The sequence below is a fragment of the Thamnophis elegans genome, chromosome Z, assembly GCF_009769535.1.
Source record: "Thamnophis elegans isolate rThaEle1 chromosome Z, rThaEle1.pri, whole genome shotgun sequence".
Classification (NCBI taxonomy): Eukaryota; Metazoa; Chordata; class Lepidosauria; order Squamata; family Colubridae; genus Thamnophis; species Thamnophis elegans.
In genome coordinates this window covers 104934509-104954229 of record NC_045558.1, presented here as the reverse complement: position 1 = coordinate 104954229, position 19721 = coordinate 104934509, and the positions used below count along the sequence as shown (strand labels likewise).

Here is a 19721-nt window from a genome sequence, read left to right as displayed (position 1 = left end):
CTGGACCATTTCCAGCAACTGTTAAAATCTAATTAGAATGTCTATTACCACCTCCATTGTTTCATTAAAGACTATAACAGACTGTGATTTCACTGTTGTTCAGGTTTCCCCCTCTCTCCTTTTTGGTCCCTCCCCTCCCATTTTTAACTTTAAAATAGATGAAAAATGCTAGCAAATTTGAAACTTTCCAAAAGACATTGGTGTTATGATTAACCTAATAATATGGGCTGGATCCACAATTGTGCTTCCTCACTCAGCCTTGGGCAGTATTTCTATTTTTCCCCTTCATTTTACTTAATTAAAACACTTATTTCATTCATCTTCAAGCTATCAGAGTTTTCTTTGACTGAGGCATTCATTTTAAACCATAGCTAGTTGAGTCATAGGAGCTACTATAGATTTGCACATAATGTTAAATTGGAAATAAACTTCCTGCATTACTCATTTCAGTCCTCTCATTGTTCGGCGAGCATTAAAGAATAGTTACAAGATCACAGCTATTTTCAGTAGGAAGTAACTGTGGCACTCCAGATGTTGCTAACTACTAGAATACTCCCGGCATCCATCACTATTGGCTGTACTTCCAACGGAATTATAGCTGAGAACATCTGTCTCTGGTTGCTTAAATCTTACCCAAGATAAGCTAATGAACTCAAGGATGGCATGATTTGAGCCTTAGTTTCCCGTGTTTCAGTCCAGCATTTTCCTGCACCCATTTAGTTAAAAGTAGGGCAGGCGTATCTTGACTCTAAAAATCAAGATAAGCACTAGTGTCAACAAATAGAGGTAGGAGAGATTCCTGAGATGTTAGAGTAAGAAGTGCTTGGCCTTTCTCCTGTAACATTCCCTCAGCTTAATAGCTACCTAATGGCAAGCTACTATGAATGAGATGTAGAGTTCAATTTAACCATCCCCGTGAGGGGAGGACATGAGGAAAAAAGATGATGCAGTGGTGTTGAATAAAATCTGAATAGAAATATTCCCTGATGTTAACGGAATAAGGGCAAGATAGAAATGGAACAAAATGGCTATTTGGGGAAGGCTTACTTAATGGACACAATTTGGGATGTCACATCTGCTATGGCTCTTTATACTTTCTGCTGCTTTAGTTTCTTGAAAACAATTTGCGCTCCACCAAATTCAGAGCCAGATTGAAATGGGCAAGTGCATCACTTTTAGCTTAGTGCCATGTGGAAGACATTAGCAAGTGCCAACATCTTGGAAAATTTGAGGGTTCTATTTATATTGTGCAGGCAGGAAATAAAGTGTAGACAGAGTCTGAGGGTGTAATGACTGAAGGAGGGAGACAGCCAGACAGAGACTATTGAGTATTTAAAGGGCAAGCAAACTTAGTGAGTAGTGATTCTTTCTTTTTTCTTTCTAAACATATTGTTTCAAAATAATGTTACATACAGATTTACCCAACATCCATTATGGGTTAAATTATAACAAAGCATCAGGTTTTAGATTCACCTTGATTTTTAACTATGCTTCTGGGTCCCATATGGGCACCATTAAGACCCCATCCTCACAGTGGAAGCCATTTTGTGACATATCATGCTCACTTAATTCTCTGGAATCCATGATGCTCTCTGAGTTTTGTTTTCTTGCAGAAAATTTATTTGTGGAATTCAAAAATGTTCTGGAGGGTATAGCTACCCAATATGTTACTAATTAATCATACATAGTCAAATATATTGTATATATTTTGTCACATCAAAAGACTTAAGAGTCATTATTAAAGTCATCAGAATATTCTCTCTAGTGTGGACAAATAACAGACAAGGAAGGATTGCTGCAGTGAGGTAAACTCTGGAAATTGAGTTGCAGATCTGAGTTATTTCCAAATGTTTTATATTGCCATGGGGACATAGGTGGTGGTGGTGGGGAGTTTTGGGAAATAATAATACAAGTAGTAGGTAAGTAAGTAAATCTTTATTACGGTCAAAGACCAGCAATACACATTAGTTTTTACACTATGTTAAAAAATACTGACATTAAGATATAATTAAAAGGTATTGACGTTAAAAATGGAAAATAACATACCTGTTCTCAGATTGTTCGGGTCACTCCCTGGTTTACCTGCGTGCAACGCTGTTAAGTATAGGAATAAATACAATGGTCCAAAGATTGTTAGAGATATGTTCACATAATTGGTACAAGATGACTATACTTCTGTAGCCAATTTTTTTCTTATGGACATTGCAGCAGCACAGAACTTTGCCACTGCATACGTGGTAACCAGGTTAGTGTCCTGGAGGAAAAAGCTTAGATAAAAATTGTCTGCCTTCCCTGGCAATCTCTCTAATAAGGGGAGAATATGTGCAGACCTACAAGCTGTGTATAGCTCGCAATAATACAAATAGTGAAATAATAAATAGCAATATTTAATTAATATTGAGTCAATGAATTTATCTTAATATTTTAGAAACCATATGGATAGATTTTTCTCTATGATAATCTGCCCCTCACTTAATTTTTTGGGTCTTCCAATAACATAACCCTCACCACAGTAGCTGACTCTATCCATCTGGTTTTTAGTTGTCCTCTTCTGTTTCCTTCCACCTTTTCTAATGTTAAGAGCTTTCTTCAGAAGGCGCACACATGCACCTCTCCATTTTACTTGTAAAAAGAAGATTTCAGATTATGTTTTTCATAACATTTCTGTTATTAGGAGACCAGAAGCTCGTTTTTTGTGCCTTATTATATCATCTATTGCTGGAACACACCCACACACACCCACACCCACACTTTTAAAAACAATTATTTTTTCTGTAGCTAATACTGTTACTAGTATGCCAAAATATACAAAAATAAAAACCTTCGTGAATCTGAAATCATTTGGAATGATATACTTTAGACTTGTGTAACAGAAAGTGAATCGTTCAGTTACAACCATGCGAAATATACTAGGAGAGAAAAGGGGGCAAAATAAAGAATACCTTGCCAATTACTAAACGTGGGAGTTGCTTTGGGATTGGATGGCAACCCAGTGGCACAGGAATCTTATAGAGATGGGAGAGTGGATTCAACTAAATGTCAATATATCATAAAAGCTAAGGATGCATAATGAATGAAGAAACACACCAAAAAACCCACAAGTTTGAACAACAGTGTCTTCCAACAACACAATGATCTAAAATATACCCCCCTCAACTATAAAATACTTATGGGAAAAAAACAATGGTTTTCGAATGATTGTCAAAGTTGAATATTATTGAAGATCTATGCGGAGGTCCCAGACATGCAGGAGACTTTAGATTTCTGAGCTAGAAGAGTTCTGCAATAAAAAAAAAATGGGAAATATTCTGAGAAGCAAAAATAAAAAGAGTTGTAGATGATTAAAGAAAATGTTTGGAAAACATTATTTCTGCCAAAAGACATATAATATGTAGTGACTGGAAGGGTGTTCAAAGAATGTATTCATTCTTCATTTATTCTGAATATGCAAACAATTGCACATAAAAAATAAGCATGCATCCAAATTTGCAGAAAGATGCAATGCTTAACTTTATATAGAGTCTGCGTCAGGTTCTGTTCACTTATAGATTTATTGGTACATTTAAATTGATGAAGTGTGTATAAACTTTTGCATGCAACCATACATAACACCTTTTAAATAAGCCCTTAAAAAACCTATTAAGGAGAAAAAGTCCATAGTCCTTGAGAGGTTTTTTTTCTAGGCCTACAGGAAGGGGACTGATACCCAGTGGAAGAATGCCACAAATGTGTGAGGGCTTGCTAACGTATCAATTTTACCCCAAAAATGCAGAGGGGTTAACTCGGGGGCTATGCTGACCTAAATTGGAGGATGGTTAGTATGGCAAATCAACAGCTGCCATTGATCTTAGTCCAAAAAGACCAAACAAAAAGTTATAAATCACAAATGCCCTGATAAGAAAAGAGAATTGCATTTTCTTTCAAGCAGAGGAAAAATGTTAGAATAGGAATAACATTCATCTTTTGCTTGAAGATAATTGATATTTATGTCTTGGTACACTATGATTGATTTAATAAACAATGCAACTCTATGGTATTTATTGGGTTCTTGGCATTTTCAGTTTGTTTTTCCTGGCAGATATTTTATTATTGGGCAAGATAACATAAGTGATGAGAACACTAGGAAACCAATAATTCTACTTATATTTGCAATTATTGCCATTCTGGCATATTTAAATAATTCAGTAGAATTTTCTTTAAAATGTAAATACAGTACATGAAATTATTTTATAATTTTCCTTGATTGCCTTTCTAACAAATGTCTGTGCCATCAACATTAAGTAAGTTTAGTTCCAACACATTCCATGCAGATAATTGTTTTGTTGCTGATCTGAAAAATGGCATATCTGAAAAAGTATCCAGAAGAGAGTTATAATGATGATAAATATTCTGGGTATACAAGTTGGCTGGTTTTACAGATCATGCTAAATATAAGATGTTCAGTATGATTTTGATTGGCATGATGTGTAACGCATCACTGGGGGTTGTAAACTATGATTTATATAGTTATACTGAATGTTACTTTTGTGTCTTTGCCAGTAAACCATAATTAAACCACTTCACAGCTGGATGTATGGTCCTTTGGATAGATAAGAAAAATAAAACCTATACAGGTAGTCCTTGACTTACAAGCACAATGAAGTCCAAAATTTATATTAAGTGTGGAATTTGTTAAGTGAGTTTTGCCCCATTTTACAACTTTTCTTGCCACATTTTGTTGAGTGAATCACTGCAGTTGTTAAGGAAGCAACAGGGCTGTTGGACACTGCAACTGTCATAAATATGAGTCAGTTGTCAAGCATCTGCACGTAAATCACATGACCACAGGAATGCTACAAGGCTCATAAATATGAAAAATGGTCATAAGTCCCTATTTTCAAGCCGTTGTAACGTCAAACAGTCATTGTTGTAAGTCGAGGACCTCTTGCAGTTTTCTTTTATCTCTTTGGTATTGCTTAATCTGCCATCCTTGTTTGAGCTTCCTTTCTTAGGATTTCATGGTGATCATTTGGTGTGATTTATGAGGAGTAGAGAATTAAGGAATTTCTCTTAAGCTACGGTGTGCAGTAGATGTGCCTATTTTAACTAGGTCTTAAGTCAGTGTTCAAGTCAAGCTTCGCTGTCTGGGGAATTCTGGGAGTTGAAGTCCGGACATCTTCAAGTTGCCAAGATTGAGAAACACTGTCTTAAGTGTTAAGAGTCCGGTATTGCACCATGAAAAGAGGAAAACACTCTTGAAATAAAGAGCTAGGTCTGCTCATTTGCTAATGGCAATTCTACTGGGTGAGGGATTACGCAGACAAGGTTGCAATCCCAAGAGAGAAACTCCCTCCTGTTTCTTGGTGGTGATTTGTTCCCATCTCATACAAAGGCAGGTTTTTTTTTTCTTCCTGTGTTATTCTTTCTTTCATATGTGTGTGTTTTAAATAAACCCTTTGTAGGATGCCAAATGTTACTTACCTTCCTCCATTACAATTTGCAGCACAGGTTCCGGACAGTGACGAGCAATTTGTGCCTGACTTCCATTCAGAGAACTGTGAGTCTTGAAACTGGGGAGATGGAGAGGTGGGAAGGTCTTGCTTTGATGGGGAAGAAGATGAAAAGTACCCAAACTTGATGCCAACGACTGAAATGCCTCCATCTGATCCTTCATGCTGAAAATGCCAGAGCTGAGTTTACTTCTCTAGATGCCAGATAGGATTGAAAAAAACCCATCCTGGCCACATGTTTTTGATTCTACCCACCACACTTCTTCTACTTAATCTGCTTCTTGGACATTGTCCTTTTTGATATTCCTACACTTGTATTTGTTCCTACTGAATATTTTATTTAAAAATTTTGTTTGTGGAAGCATATTTGTGATAGTTGGAAGTTTTGTAGGCTGTCAAATAACTTGTTAATGTTTGACATTCAGTTATTGTACATAGGGAGGGCCCTTAAGACTCCTCTTCCCCTTGGGAGGGTAGATGTAGGGCTAAACGGCCTCTGATTTCTGGTTTCTCATTGTTCCATTAATATATATAGGAAGGGGATATTATGGCAATATTTTGGAGCATAGCATGGAATCTGGGCACTGAAGTTTCTCTACATGTCCAAAACATGAGGCAAAAGCTATACTGGCCCAGGAATTGGCATGATTTATTTTCTTCTATTGTTTTCAGTGGGAGTGAAATACAAGATAAATGTCCTTTCTCCACTCCACTCTAGTCTTTTGCTAGATAACAAAACTTAGGTAGAGGCCATTCACTGCCACCAATTTTCCCTTGCAAGATAGTTTTTATAGCCTGAACACTGATTGCAAACTCAATAATATAATCATTTTAATTGTTTTTAAAAACCTGGAGGACAGTTGAGGGAAAGTTTTTATTCATCTGAGTATATTTACCTATAGGGGCCTCTTCCTGCCAAGACACCCCCTCATATGCAATTATAAATCAAAATGACCATTTCTAGTCCTTTTAGTTTTGGAAATTTAAGATTATATTATGAACAACATTCATGAACAACAAAATTATCTTAAGAGAACATTTATTCCCAAGATCAGAAAAGATGGCATGTGACTAAAAAGATGACTCCTATTTTTCTTCGTTATTAATTTTAATTGTAAATTATCTGAATAGCTTCTGTGAAATTTGTTCCTTTAGATTTCCCTGTACTTTGTTAATTCATCCTCACCTGCCTCTCTCACATACACTAGTATTCTGGCATTTGCTTGGACAAGTTCCTGCAGTTGTCTTGGCAATATTTAAAAGTGGTTTGCCTTTCTTGGACTGAGAGAGTGACTGGCTCAAGATCCCCATACTGGCTTCATGATTCATGACAGGCCTAGAATTCATGGCTGGATGCCTAAACCACTACACCAAACTGACTCCCTTACCTCTCTAGCCTACCATATTTTCACTGCAAACCCTTTCTGGCAACCCTAGGACTGCCTTCCATATTAGGCTGTTCTCTTCTGTTGTTGTGTCTGTAGTACTGTTGTTACTAGTAATTTCATAATGTCCAATTTTGTTTAAAAGGATTTCTTACATATATAGATTAGGTTGGATCTAGATTTGGGAATATGTGACTGCATTGAGGTGTGGCTGACGATCTATAAATTATGCTTCAGTTCAATGAGTATTGTCTAAGGCAGAGGTGTCCAAACTTGGGAACTTTAAGACTTGTGGACTTCAACTCCCAGAATTCCTCAGCCAAGCTGAAGACACCCCTGGTCTAAGGGTTTCATTTACATAGGAGACCAAGCAGAATTTTTAACTATCAAATGATCCAAATCTGAACAAATATAAACTAAACACATTATGGCAGCACTTAATCACTTTTGTAGGCCTTTAGATACCATTACATAACCTGGTTTGAAAGGCCAACCACACTCACAAAATCATCCAGATCTTATGAAATTTAAGCTACCTCAATCCAAGATCTGAGCAGATTCTGCCATTTGTTTTTATTGAACTAAAGAAATGTTCTAATTTTAGGAGATGTAGATACATGTAAGGCAAGGGCATTTGTGGGGAGGAAGAAAAATAATCAAGATGAAGACCATGAGCCCATAATTAACCAACCCCTCTTTTTTATTTAACTTATGCTTGATGTACTAAAATAAGAACTGAATTTCTATTGTATGATGGTTCTTCCTTGATTAAAATGTTATTTATAGGAAGTAAATGACAAAAGTACCTAAAACTCAGAATACAATACTCTTCACTTAGTTTTTCATAGAAACTCCTAGAACTTTATAGAAATTCATGGAAGAGAACCTAAAGCTCATGGCTTTATGGCTGACTCAATACATATCCAACCAAAGTGAGCATTAGAAGAAAGAAGCATGAAAATTTGTTGGATGATTCTGGGTCAGTCAGCATCTCTTAACCTACCCTTTAAAGGGTTAATAGTGTGGGCGAAAACTGGAGGACAAACAGCTGCGTGGAGCTCCTTTTGAAAGGTCAGGTTGTAAATCTAAATTTAATGAACAAACACGACATTCCAAGGAATTTCTCAGATAGAACTGCGATGATCTAATCTAAATAATTGTTGAAACAGAGGGATGGAGCTGCATGAAATACAGAAACTGCCTTATTTCATGTAGGACAATTTTAACTAACTGTTGCCTACCTGGACTGGAACCAGACTCATAGGCCATTTTCATAATCAATTTATGTATTCTTAACCAAGTTTAAATCTGGGAGTTTTGAATGCTAAGAATGTCCTCTTGTACAAAGTCCTATCTCAGATTCTTTTGTAGCTAGGCTCTGCAAATACAATTCTGATGTAGGTAAAAGCACCTCTCCCCACCCCACCCCCTTCAAATCAGAGGGAACATCTAGTTCTCAATTTCTTCTTCGGGGTTGAGAGGGGAGGGAAGTCCTTGCCCCCTTGTTATGCTTGGTTGATGCAAACTCAGACTGATGAGTGTCCTGATGTCCTTACTCTCCTTTTTTTCTTACCCAGTGGCCCTTCACAGTCCTCCAGCTAAGATAAAAAAGGAACCACAAAGCCCATGTGTGGATGCCTCCAGTTCCTGCAGACACACACAGCCTTTTCATTACCAACCCAGGGAGCAATGCTTATATGCCAGGTAATGCTGCTACGGAACAAATGCTGATCACTTTGTGTTCCTGCAGTCATGAGAATTTGTTCTCTGTTAGGAATTGCCAAGAATGCTAAGTAGAGGTTCCCTTCAGATTTTGCTGGTATAGGCAAGTTTGAGAAAAAGGCCAAGACATGCATGTTAACTATAGCCAAACCTCTTAACACTATATTGTCCAATAACTCACCACTATCCTGCATATTTTGAAGCTAAGAAAACCTGGTGTCCATATTGATTGGCAACTTAATATGCTGGTAGTGCTGATTAATAAATAGTCTATTCCATCCTCCCACTAGAGAGTATCAGTATCACCCCGATGTAGGAATTTATCCACTAACCATCAGGTTGAGTCTGATCATATAAATGCAGTTATTGAAAAGGGATGGAGGAGAACTGAATTTCACAGATCAGTGGTGCAAATGCAACAAATTGGATGCTTGGCAATTCAGAAAAGTGAAATAAGACTATTAAATTGTGTTTGGGGGCTGAAACAAGGGAAGTGTCAAAGGGACTTTGTTGTTATTTGCAAAGTTTTGTCCAACCCATCGTGACCCCGTGGACAACGTTCCTCCAATACTTCCTGTCCTGTACTATCCTCTGGAGTCCATTTAAGCTCACACCTACTGCTTCAGTGACTCCATCCAGCCATCTCATTTTCCGTCATCCCCTTCTTCTTTTGCCCTCAATCTTTCCCAGCATTAGGCTCTTCTCCAATGAGTCCTTCCTTCTCATTAGGTGCCAAAGTATTTGAGTTTCATCCTCAGGATCTGGCCTTCTAAAGAGCAGGAACTGGCCTTCTAAAGAGCAAGGTTGCTCTCCTCCAGGACTGACCGGTTTGATCTCCTTGCAGTCCAAGGGACTCACAGAGTCTTCTCCAGCACCTTAGTTCAAAGGCCTCAATTATTTGGCACTCAACCTTTCTTATGGTCCAACTTTCACAGCCATACATTGCAACTGGGAAAACCATAGCCTTGACTATACGCACTTTTGTTAGCTTCTGCTGTAAAAATTAATGAAGGACTCTTGGACATGTTGTAAGTAGGATTAGCTATCAGTTCTTGGCTAAACAATACACAGTCTTTTTATTGTTCTGTTCGCAGGTTGATTAGAGTAGAATGCAGTAGAGTAGATTAGAAAAGACTGCATGTTTTAGAACCAAGTGAAGTGCTTTGGGCCTCACAAAAGTACAGCATTTCTTGACTAATAATTGAAGCATCCTGAATTTTCTCAAACATCTGTACGAACCTAAAAAAATGCCACTGATTGTAAGGAATCAGGAGATTTGTGATTCTTAAATTCTTTTTTTTTCTGGATTGTATGAAATTTTTGAAAAGAACCAGTATGTAGTGTTGTATAGCAAAGAGGTGCTTGGAGTTTATGCAAGGTCTGAAACCCTTCATCATTTTTATAGCCTGCACAGTTTTAATTTGCATTCTTATTCTAAACTGGGCAGGCTGCCTCTGGAGTACTTGGAACACTACCTTTTAAAAAAGCACATATAAAACCTATGCAGATGGGGAGTTACTGCTGAAATTATTCAGTAAGCTTAATTTGGAGAGATTTTTGAAAAAGATAATGATGATGATTCATTTTACCCTGAAAGTTTTAAATGATAGAGCAAATGTATCTGCTTCCACAAGGGGTGCAGGGGATGGGAAACGGGGATCTTGACATACTGTTGGAAGAAGCATGGGCTAGTCAGTAGAAAAAAACAAAGCTGCCTAAGGGAGGTGATAAGCTTTCTTCTGCTTGGAAGTATTGAAGCAGAAGTCAAATGTCCACGTGGAGTGATGTTGCATTGGACAAAGGAGATGGCTAGATGAACTCCAAGACGCATTCCAATGTTATGAATTCTATGAAGATAATCAGAAGTAGCTCCTTATTGAATATGCAAATAATGCTAGTTGCCTTCATTCAGCAAGAAAATGAGAGGGGGTTAAGATATGATAATATCAGGCTGGAAGAGTGGAGAGACCTGATTAATTGTGGCCTAAGAATTCTCAACACCAACTGTTCTGTTGTCCACTGTGACAAATTCTCCAGGATCCGCATTTCCAGGATTCACACTTTGGTTTATCTACTGCAAAGCCTTTTTTTTCTTGGTTTGTTCTCTCTTTTTGATCCAGCTGGATCCAAACTTTGGACCTTTCCAGATTCAAGGAGTATATATGAGAACTCATAGACAGAAATGAGTAAGCCTCATCCTTACAACTCCCTTTTTCCACCTCTGAATTTAGCTGTTGGGACAGCTGAGTGGGTTGGCTGGCATATTCTGGTTGTTTTCATCCAACGTGCTTAACCTATCTAATTTACTTTCCTGAATTAACCCATTTTCTGAATGTGTTTGCCGTGTTGAATCATAAATTATCAACTGGATTGGGAAGCACAGTAAGCCACCAAAATACATTGACAAAAACCTTTTAAAAAGTATGACCATGATGTCATGCAGCTGTTAGATATTTATTTAATTTGGTTAAACATTTATTTAGACAAATCTTCTGTCTAATAATGCAAAAAGAGCAGATATGAGGGTGAATCTTCAAAAGACATACCCTTTTATTATGAACCGGGCAGTATCACACAGTGTTGTTTATGATAGTGTAGGTGTCTAAAATAAATAAATAAAATTTGAAAAACAGCCCCAAATGTTGGTGTTCCTGTCCAATCAGGTGTTTCCTCTTTGAAATACTACTGTGGATGATCCCTGTTGTTTGTGTTAAGATGCTGGTGGGCGGAGATGATTGTTTCAGTCGGTCACATTATCTCTCCAATCTTAAAATTCTTGTTGATTCTTTGTTCCATTGACAAAGAATATCTGCCCTTTAGGCCAGGTATGTAGTTTTAACGTAGATTCTTCCATTTCCTATGAACCAGGGAACAATCTATCATTGGGTCATGCTATATTTCTTTATGCGTGGCATTGTAAAAAAAAATGCCACGCATAAAATAATATTTCTGCCTCACCATTCATAAATTCTCCTTAATGGTTCTGACATTCCTTGAGCTGCTTTTTGCAACTTTCTGTTTTCTAGCCTTTATGTGCCACATTTCAGTATCTCCTCTTCCTTCATTTTCCTCCCCTACACTCTCCACTTCCACATGCAGGGTCTTGGATTCGAATGCCATCTCCTAGCCCTTATTTACCCATCAAGTTCTCCTAGGTCCCTTTCAATTGTTTTCTTACCCCTGTTCCTTGTTATGTTCTTACCTATAGAGCTCTTTTCACTTCTCTCCCTCAGATATTCCCCCTCTTGAAGTCCACATCACATTTAAATGGTGCCATCCAATCTTTCTTCTCTCTTTTCTGTTTCACCTCCTTTAAAGCAGGAGCACCCAAGAATTTGTTCTTTTGATGAGTTGCCAATTAGAAGCCTATTTCTTAAAAAAAAATAGGCCAGATCGGAAGATATCAAAAGGTAATTTTGGTTTAATTTACAATTTCAAAGAATGAATATGATTCCTTCCCCTGTGGTTGTGTCCACATCCAAAGCTTTCAGTAGCCACACAAGTGCAGCTCTGCTTTAAAATCATCAGCATGGCTGTCTGTGGCTTAAGAATCATGTGGGGTCCTCAGTCTAATTGAGTATGTGTGACAAGAAAAGAAAGACAAGTAGGAGACCAAAAGAAAGCCCTGTTCCTTCTCAAAAATATAGGTCATCAGTGCTTTTGTCTGACTGCAATACAAAAGTCAAGTCTGAATCGAGTTCTGAATAAATAACCTCTTCAGAGCCTATCTATCACGACGCATCAGGGTTTTGCTGGGGAAAATGGGAAATACCAGCAGGAGGGAGAGGGATATATCTTGCTGCACCTGATGCTTACACTTTTCTCTAGGCAAGATTCAAACAATGTGAGCCACCACGGCCCACTCCAGACAGCACCTAGCCAGGCATACTGTATGGAACAAAGGTAAGCCAATTAATTGGGTGGATAAAATTTCTAATATTTCTCACTCTATCTGAAAGGTTTTAGGACAGCTTAATACTCAGTTTGCACGCGAGGTGTTGCTCTGTCAGCTGGTCAGCACATATGCGCATGCTGGCCAGCTGAGTTCAGCCATTTTAAAGCCATTTTTCATCCTCCCCAGGCTCCAGAGGCTTTATAGAAGCCTAGTGAGGGCGAAAACAGCCTCCCACACCCCCTGGAGTCCCTCTGGAGGCTTCAGGAGCTTCCATGTAGCCTCTGGAGTGCAAAAAAACTGGAAATTCAGGAACAGATTTCCGGTTTGCTCCTAGGGTCAGTTTAAACCCTCCAGAGCCTTTAGGAACCATCCGGAAGCTTCCCTGAAGGCTCCGGAGGATGAAAAACGATCCAACGGACAAACCGGAAGGAGAAAAGGGGGGGGGAGTGCCTGTCATACACACATGCACAATGGGTATGTGTGTCGTGCATTGCATTATGGGTGCAGCACACCCGCGCACAACCTCCCTGCGCTCCCACCGTTTATGGCATGCGAGCCAAAAAAGGTTCGCCATCACCGCCCTATACCATTTCAGACAAGTGGATGTCCAATCTCTTCTTAAAAACTTCCATTGTTGGAACATTCACAACTTCTGGAGGCAAGTTGTTCTACTGATTAATTGTTCTAACTGTCAGGAAATGTCTTCTTGGTTCTAGGTTGCATCTCTCCTTGATTAGTTTCCACCCATTGCTTCTCACCCTGCTTTCAGGTGCTTGGGAAAATAGCTTGACTGCCGCTTCTTTGTGAACAACTACTGAAATATTAGAACATCCCTAGTCCTCCTTTTCATTGAACAGCATTATGTTCAGCTGGTGCCTGGTTTTACATCATGGGTTAGGCTAAAATATGATTGCTTTTTTGAAGACTTGATGCCTGTTGGGCACAACAGGGTTGGTTGAATCAGTCAGCACATATTGTAAATACTCATTCCCATGGGTCAGTAAAATAGGAGTTCAAGCTACTACAGACTTGGTTCAGAGACCATCACTCTGCAATTTTTTAAACTTTACAAAATACACAGTGATCCAAGTGAGACATTTTCCACTCTTCCTATCCTGGTTCCATCTTTGCTTCAAATATGACACATGGTGACAGTGAAGCAAAATAGAGACATGGAGTTCCTGCAGTAACCCTATTTTAACAACCTACATTCAGTGGTGGGATTCAAAATGTTTTACTACTGGTTTTGTGGGCGTGATTCGGTGGGCATGGCAAGGCAAAGATACTCTAAAATCTCCATTCCCATCCCACTCCAGGGGAAGGATACTGTAAAATCCCCATTCCCGCCTGATCAGCTGGGACTCGAGAGGTAGAGAATAGATGGGGTGGGGCCAGTCAGGTTTTTACTGGTTTACAGATATTTACTGGTTCTCTGAACTACTCACAATTTCTACTATCGGTTCTCAAGAACCGGCCAAAACCTGCTGAATACCACCTCTACCTCACCTCTAGGAATTTTCCTCCACAGCAGCTACTAGACAACTAATTAATATTATTCAGGTAACACTGCTGATGGAGGAGGTTAGTTTAGTCCAAACAGAATTAAGAACCTATCCATCTCAATTGAATGTAGCAATTTACATGACATGCTGTCTCTTTACCCAATTAAACATCCAGTGGAGGGTACTAAATAAGCTACTGTGGTTAATAGTTCAATAGGATCCCACCATCTCAAGTGGCCTGTTTAAAGGTGACGATGGGAATTGTTTGGCTCAAACACCTGAAGAGTACTTTGCTTTGGTAAACTTGAGCATAAGTGTTTCACTTCCTGATATTGGACTCTTTTCAAAGGAGTGTTGGGTCCCCCATACCCTTCATGTACTGTAAGGGATGATTAAATGCCTCTTCTTTATTTGTCTGCCTGTACAATTGTATGACTTCTTCTGCATTCCTTCTAGTTCCTTGTACCAGCTGCATGCTGAGACCAGCCAGTCCTTCTCTGCCTCTCATGCCTTGGTATCAGACAGCCCTTCCATTTATCAACGTCCATGGTCTGCCCCATGTTTGCCGTATCCCCCTCAGGGCTTCAAGCAGGAATTCCACGACCCCATGTATGAGCAAGTGAACACACTGGGAGACATAGACCGTTCCCAGTATGCAACTGGTGTGGTGATAAAACAGGAGCGGATAGACTATGCTTTTGACACAGGTAAAGTGCAAGAAAGTGGGAATGTAGTATGCTATATGTGTGTGCATGTTTAGGACTAGCTTTAGTTCTTTGGACCAGGTTTATCTTTTTCCTGCTACAGAAATTTGCTTGGTCCAGCTATGCTGATCAACAATCAAAGCATTTGGGCTTACTTGGCATTACTTGTAATACTACCTCCCTCAAAAAAAAAAAGTGAAAAAGAAGTGTGGAGGCCCCCATACTGGTCCTGCCAAAATCTTGGATCTTTGCTGCTATTGAAAGATGCCATTTGTTGATTTCACTTATGGACATACCAAAACCGGGCACATAGAACAAGATTTATATCTGTATGTAACAGTATTTCCCAATGATACATTCACTCAGAAACTCTGGGATTTAAACCAGCTTCCGCCAACCTCATGCATGCTAGAGGCGGTGGTCTACAATTCCACATCCCCATATTCTGGTAGGTGATGAGGACAGTCATAATCCAGAGTATCTGGAAAATGATCTGGAAAGTACCTTTTTCTTCCATACAGTATTACTATTTTTGTGTATTCCCAATATATTGTATGTTACGTTCAGATTCTTTCATACATACTTAATTTTGTTATGAAAGTTTTGTACCTAAATAAAAGAACAAAAATCATGCAGAGGGATGTTTGCTTCTGGTGTTATGTTCCCTTGCCATTGTGGTAAGACCATCAATTCCATTGCTGATCTTTGGGCCTTAATTCAACTGGCTGATCTTGAAACCTCAGTAGGGTTCAATTGGTTTATATTTGGTTGGGGAACCCCCAGTTCTATAGCATAACTGACCAGTTTAACAAAAAAAACCATGCAAAAGATTACAATGGGAAATCTCTTCCATAAGGCTGACAAGAAAACTCTATGGAGTTGGGCTTGATTCATGGGTAAATGCCCAATCCATTTAACAAACTTGCTGTGGCTTGGCAGGGGGAAAAAGTGCCAACACTTCTCCAGCTCATGAGAAATTATGTACGTTAAAATGTTTTAAGTTGCTCCCCCCCCTTACACCCATTAAACTTCAAATATGTCCCTTTTTCTTTTCTTTTACTACCACCCTTGCCTATATAAGAGATTTTTTTAATGGATTCCCTGACCTTTAAATGTTTGGAGAGAAAGAGGAAAAACTACTCTGTTCCCCCAGGGCTGGCAAGGCATTGCATAACCTTGAGTCTCTACCTTCCTGCTGGTTTGGCCCAGAGCCTGTCTCTATGGCTGGCTGGAATGGAAAGGAATTTCATTCACAAAATGGATGCACAGGAACTGGTCTCCGGATGAGGAGTGTTGGGTTTCACTGCTCCTGCTCTCCTAGTGGTGCAACTGAAATCAGCCGGCAGGCTGGTAACACAAGCCAAAGCTTGGCTCACTGCCCAGAGAAAGTGGGAGCATGTGCAGAAAATGACACCTGCAAACCTGGGAGGGAAGCATCCAACTGGCATTTGAAGTAGGAAAGCCTCTGGCTATCCAGGAGAAATGCACACCCTTCCTGACCCTTTTTATAGCTCCACATTTCCCCAGGGGCTGCCATTAGTGCCTTTCCTCACTTGCTTTTTCTCCTGCTGTAAACTTAAAGTGTCAGCTATTAGGAAAAGAATAAGATTGCATTATCCCTGAGAGCTGTCTTTTCAGGATTTAACCCATTAATACTGAATAAATGTTTACTTGCTTTCATTTTTTTTCTGCTGGGTGTAAATGGGTAGATAAAACTGTTAGGTGAAAAATAAAAGTGTCCAGTGAATCATAGATTTGGCTATTGAAAGGTGTTTCTGTAAGTATGGATAATCCAAGGCCCTCCAGATGTTGATAAACTACAATTCCCAGCATCCCTTATAGCAGGCTAGTTTAGATGGAGTTTCTTAGAGAAATGGTTCAGCGGCAATTGAAAGATGAGAAGATCTCCAGACCTTATAAGAAAGACATGGCGTATTTCTCACATACACTGTAATTTATTTTAATCGTTTTTATGTTTCACTTTTTCCTTTAAAAACTCTTCACTTAAACTAATAATATTCATTCATTCAAATCAGACAAATGTCAAATAAATTCTGAAAAATAAAAATCTAAAGCAAAAAAAAAAAAGCCTTCTAAAGAAAAAACATATCAAAATTGGTCTTAAATATCTTAATGAGTATAAAAATGTGGATGGAAGTGAGTTCCAACAAGAACATTCCTCAAATTAATTCATTTTGAATCTAATTCATGTCCCATTTGTTTCCCAAAAATGTTATCCAATAATAGCATTGGCACCATCAAACACACATCTTCACACATTTTCACACATCTGAAACAAGGCCAACAAATATTTATTCCATGTTCGCTTTTTTTGTTTGAGTTACAGATGTGGCAAGTTGCCATTCAATGTATAGGAATGCAGAAGGATTACCAAGTTGTTCCAGTTCTGAAGGCGTCTTAGGTGAGAAAAATAATCTTGGGGTTCCTGGTAGATTTCATACAATTTTCTCTTTAAGGTGGTGGTGGTGGTGGTGGTGGTGATGATGATGATAAGAATAATAACAACAATAACAACAATAATAATAATCAACAACAACACTACCTGCCTATTCCACATCCTAAGGAAGGACCTGATAAGTGGATAAAATGCCAAATCCAGTATAAACATCTGGCTTACTATGTGACCAGTTATAATTTGCTATGGATTGTTCTGGGAGTAGATTTGGATGCATGACTGGAGAGAGGGGACAATTTCCAGCTTCTATTATTTCCCAGAAAAAAAGTCGACTACTTTTTACAGTAAAAAATGTGAACTTATACGATTCTTGTAAGAATTCTTAGTAGATAATGCTTTGATTGTTTGCATAGAAAAATCTGGAGAGCAGAAATATGCGATTTTGTAGGCTTAAGCCTTCCTTCCTTTTGTTTGTTTGTTTGTTTATTTACTTATTTATTTATTTATGTTTATATTTTTTTGACACGTACAAGGAAACAAGTATGAAAACACATGAAAAAATGGCACAAATAAATGGATATAAATAAGCAAAACATATCCATAAACACATAAAAAGAGTACATATAAATGGGGACAGTAGGACGGTAGGCACGCTGGTGCACTTTTATCCTACAACAAGCAAGTAGAAAGCACAGCAGAGGCACATCAGTCTAAAAGAGTGCCAACTTGAAGGGTTCATAAAAGGGCTTGAATTTGCATCTGATTATCAGACTCAGTCCTAGGATGCAAGGCAAGCACCTAAACAATCAGTTGCAAGAGCACATGGACCACATTATTCTTAGCATGGGGTTTCCTTCAGACTTTATCTAAGAAGGAGAAAATGTTCACACAAGAGGGTTGCATCAATAATATTCAAGTGTATTCAACACCAATGCTGACTTGTAGGTAGACATTCATTTTGAAGAGATACTGAGTTGTTGTTTGCTTACCGACTTACTGCTAGTTAGAATGAACAATAAATGGACTTGGGATATGTGTTATAAGAAGCAGATTTGTACTTTTAGGAAAGAGACAATTCTCCCCAGTCTGGTTTCAGCCATAGTATCTATAAAGCATCACCTCCCCATCTCCCCACCCACAACTACGGTAAACAATGAAGAAACAAGTACACCTACTGAATATACAGCCATCTTAACTTCTGGGAGAATAATTAGTAGAATTAACACCATTAACAATGGAAGGTTTTATAATGATAACAAAAGTCTCACATGGTTAAGTCTAGCTAATCAAAAGCCTAAGGAGCCACAGTAATTGTGTGATCAGTCGCATCAATCCTGGGAAGAATTTTGGTACTTCATCTCTGAATGTCAATGACTTACATATATCTAGAAGAAATGCAGATCAGATTCTTGATATTTACCTGTTGTTCTTTGGTTGTTGGTTTTTTTGGCAGGCTATGGTTATGAGAGACAAATGCGACCATTTGCAGAAGATGTTTGTGTTGTTCCTGAGAGGTTTGAAGGTCAGAAACAATAGCATTTGGCTTTAGTTCCCTTAATAGCCAAGCTACCCAATCTTCCAGTTGAATATTTGAACTAAGAATACACCTCTCATAAATGTAGCATTCCCTTAAGCCAGTGGTTCTCAGCGTGTGCTCCACAGACCCCTGGTGTCAGCAATGTCATTGCAGGAGATCTGCGAAGGCTTCAAGAACTATTATGATCTAAATCTTGTCTTGGAGTCCGTGGTCATAGTATGTGACCACAAAAGATATTTAAAGGGGGTCCATGGTGAAAAGAAGGTTGAGAACCAACTGCCTAAGCATTACTCCTTCAGTTATAGTAGGACCCCCCCCCCTTTCCGTAATTTTGCAAAGTTTACAGATGCTGGACTTCAGCTTACATCATACTTTATATATTTGGTTGGTATCAAATTGGTGAAATCTGAACTTTTAAATCTGAAGTTGAACAAAATATTCACATATTAGTCCCAAGGAATATGTGGTCTATGATGTTTTACAGGTAGATATTCGGATTATTTTCTCCTGTTCCAGAGAATTAGTATCCAAGATGGAATCCACTTTTTTATGCTATTTGCGAAGCATAGAAACTTAGATTTGTAAATATCAACTTTACAATCTATGTGACAGGGTTGCAAGTAACACACCCAACCAACGAAATCAAAACTCCAAGGCAGGCATTTTCCTCAAAGTTTGAATTTATTAGAGATGTTCTATTGGCACATCTGGGAAAACCCGAATCTGAAGCCCCTGGGCTTTCCCCACTCAAAGTAAATTCAAAGTTCCTTCCCTTGCATCCACCTGGGCATCACATGGTCCAATCAGGTTGCTGTCCTAATTGTAATTGACTCCCAGTCACGCTCCTCCCCCCCACGGTGCAAGATGAACGTCCTTGACTCCCAAGGGGAAAATGTTGTTATGTCTATACACCCCGCACTGTCTCCAAACCATGGGCTGACACTACGTTTGTTTTTGTATCTTTGAAAATTTGGGGGTTCACTTGCTGACATTTCCCTCTTGCTTCTCACTGCCTCTATATCACAGATGTCAAACTCTCTGCGTCTTGTTTCCATCATATGACATTTTGCG

The 19721-nt window shown here is 38.7% G+C and overlaps 1 protein-coding gene across 2 annotated transcripts in view; it reads left to right on the top strand.

Moving 5' to 3' along the window:
• Nucleotides 1-19721, top strand: part of ETV4 (ETS variant transcription factor 4) — a 46051-nt gene that overhangs the window by 10106 nt on the left and 16224 nt on the right. The window contains exons 5-10 of one of the 2 annotated variants that reach the window (XM_032237851.1): nucleotides 5483-5536; nucleotides 8452-8578; nucleotides 12425-12499; nucleotides 14450-14700; nucleotides 17045-17119; nucleotides 18567-18635. In XM_032237851.1, the coding sequence (XP_032093742.1) occupies nucleotides 5483-5536; nucleotides 8452-8578; nucleotides 12425-12499; nucleotides 14450-14700; nucleotides 17045-17119; nucleotides 18567-18635 (651 nt within the window). The remainder of the gene's footprint in view (nucleotides 1-5482; nucleotides 5537-8451; nucleotides 8579-12424; nucleotides 12500-14449; nucleotides 14701-17044; nucleotides 17120-18566; nucleotides 18636-19721) is intronic. The other variant, XM_032237852.1, reaches the window with a different exon arrangement.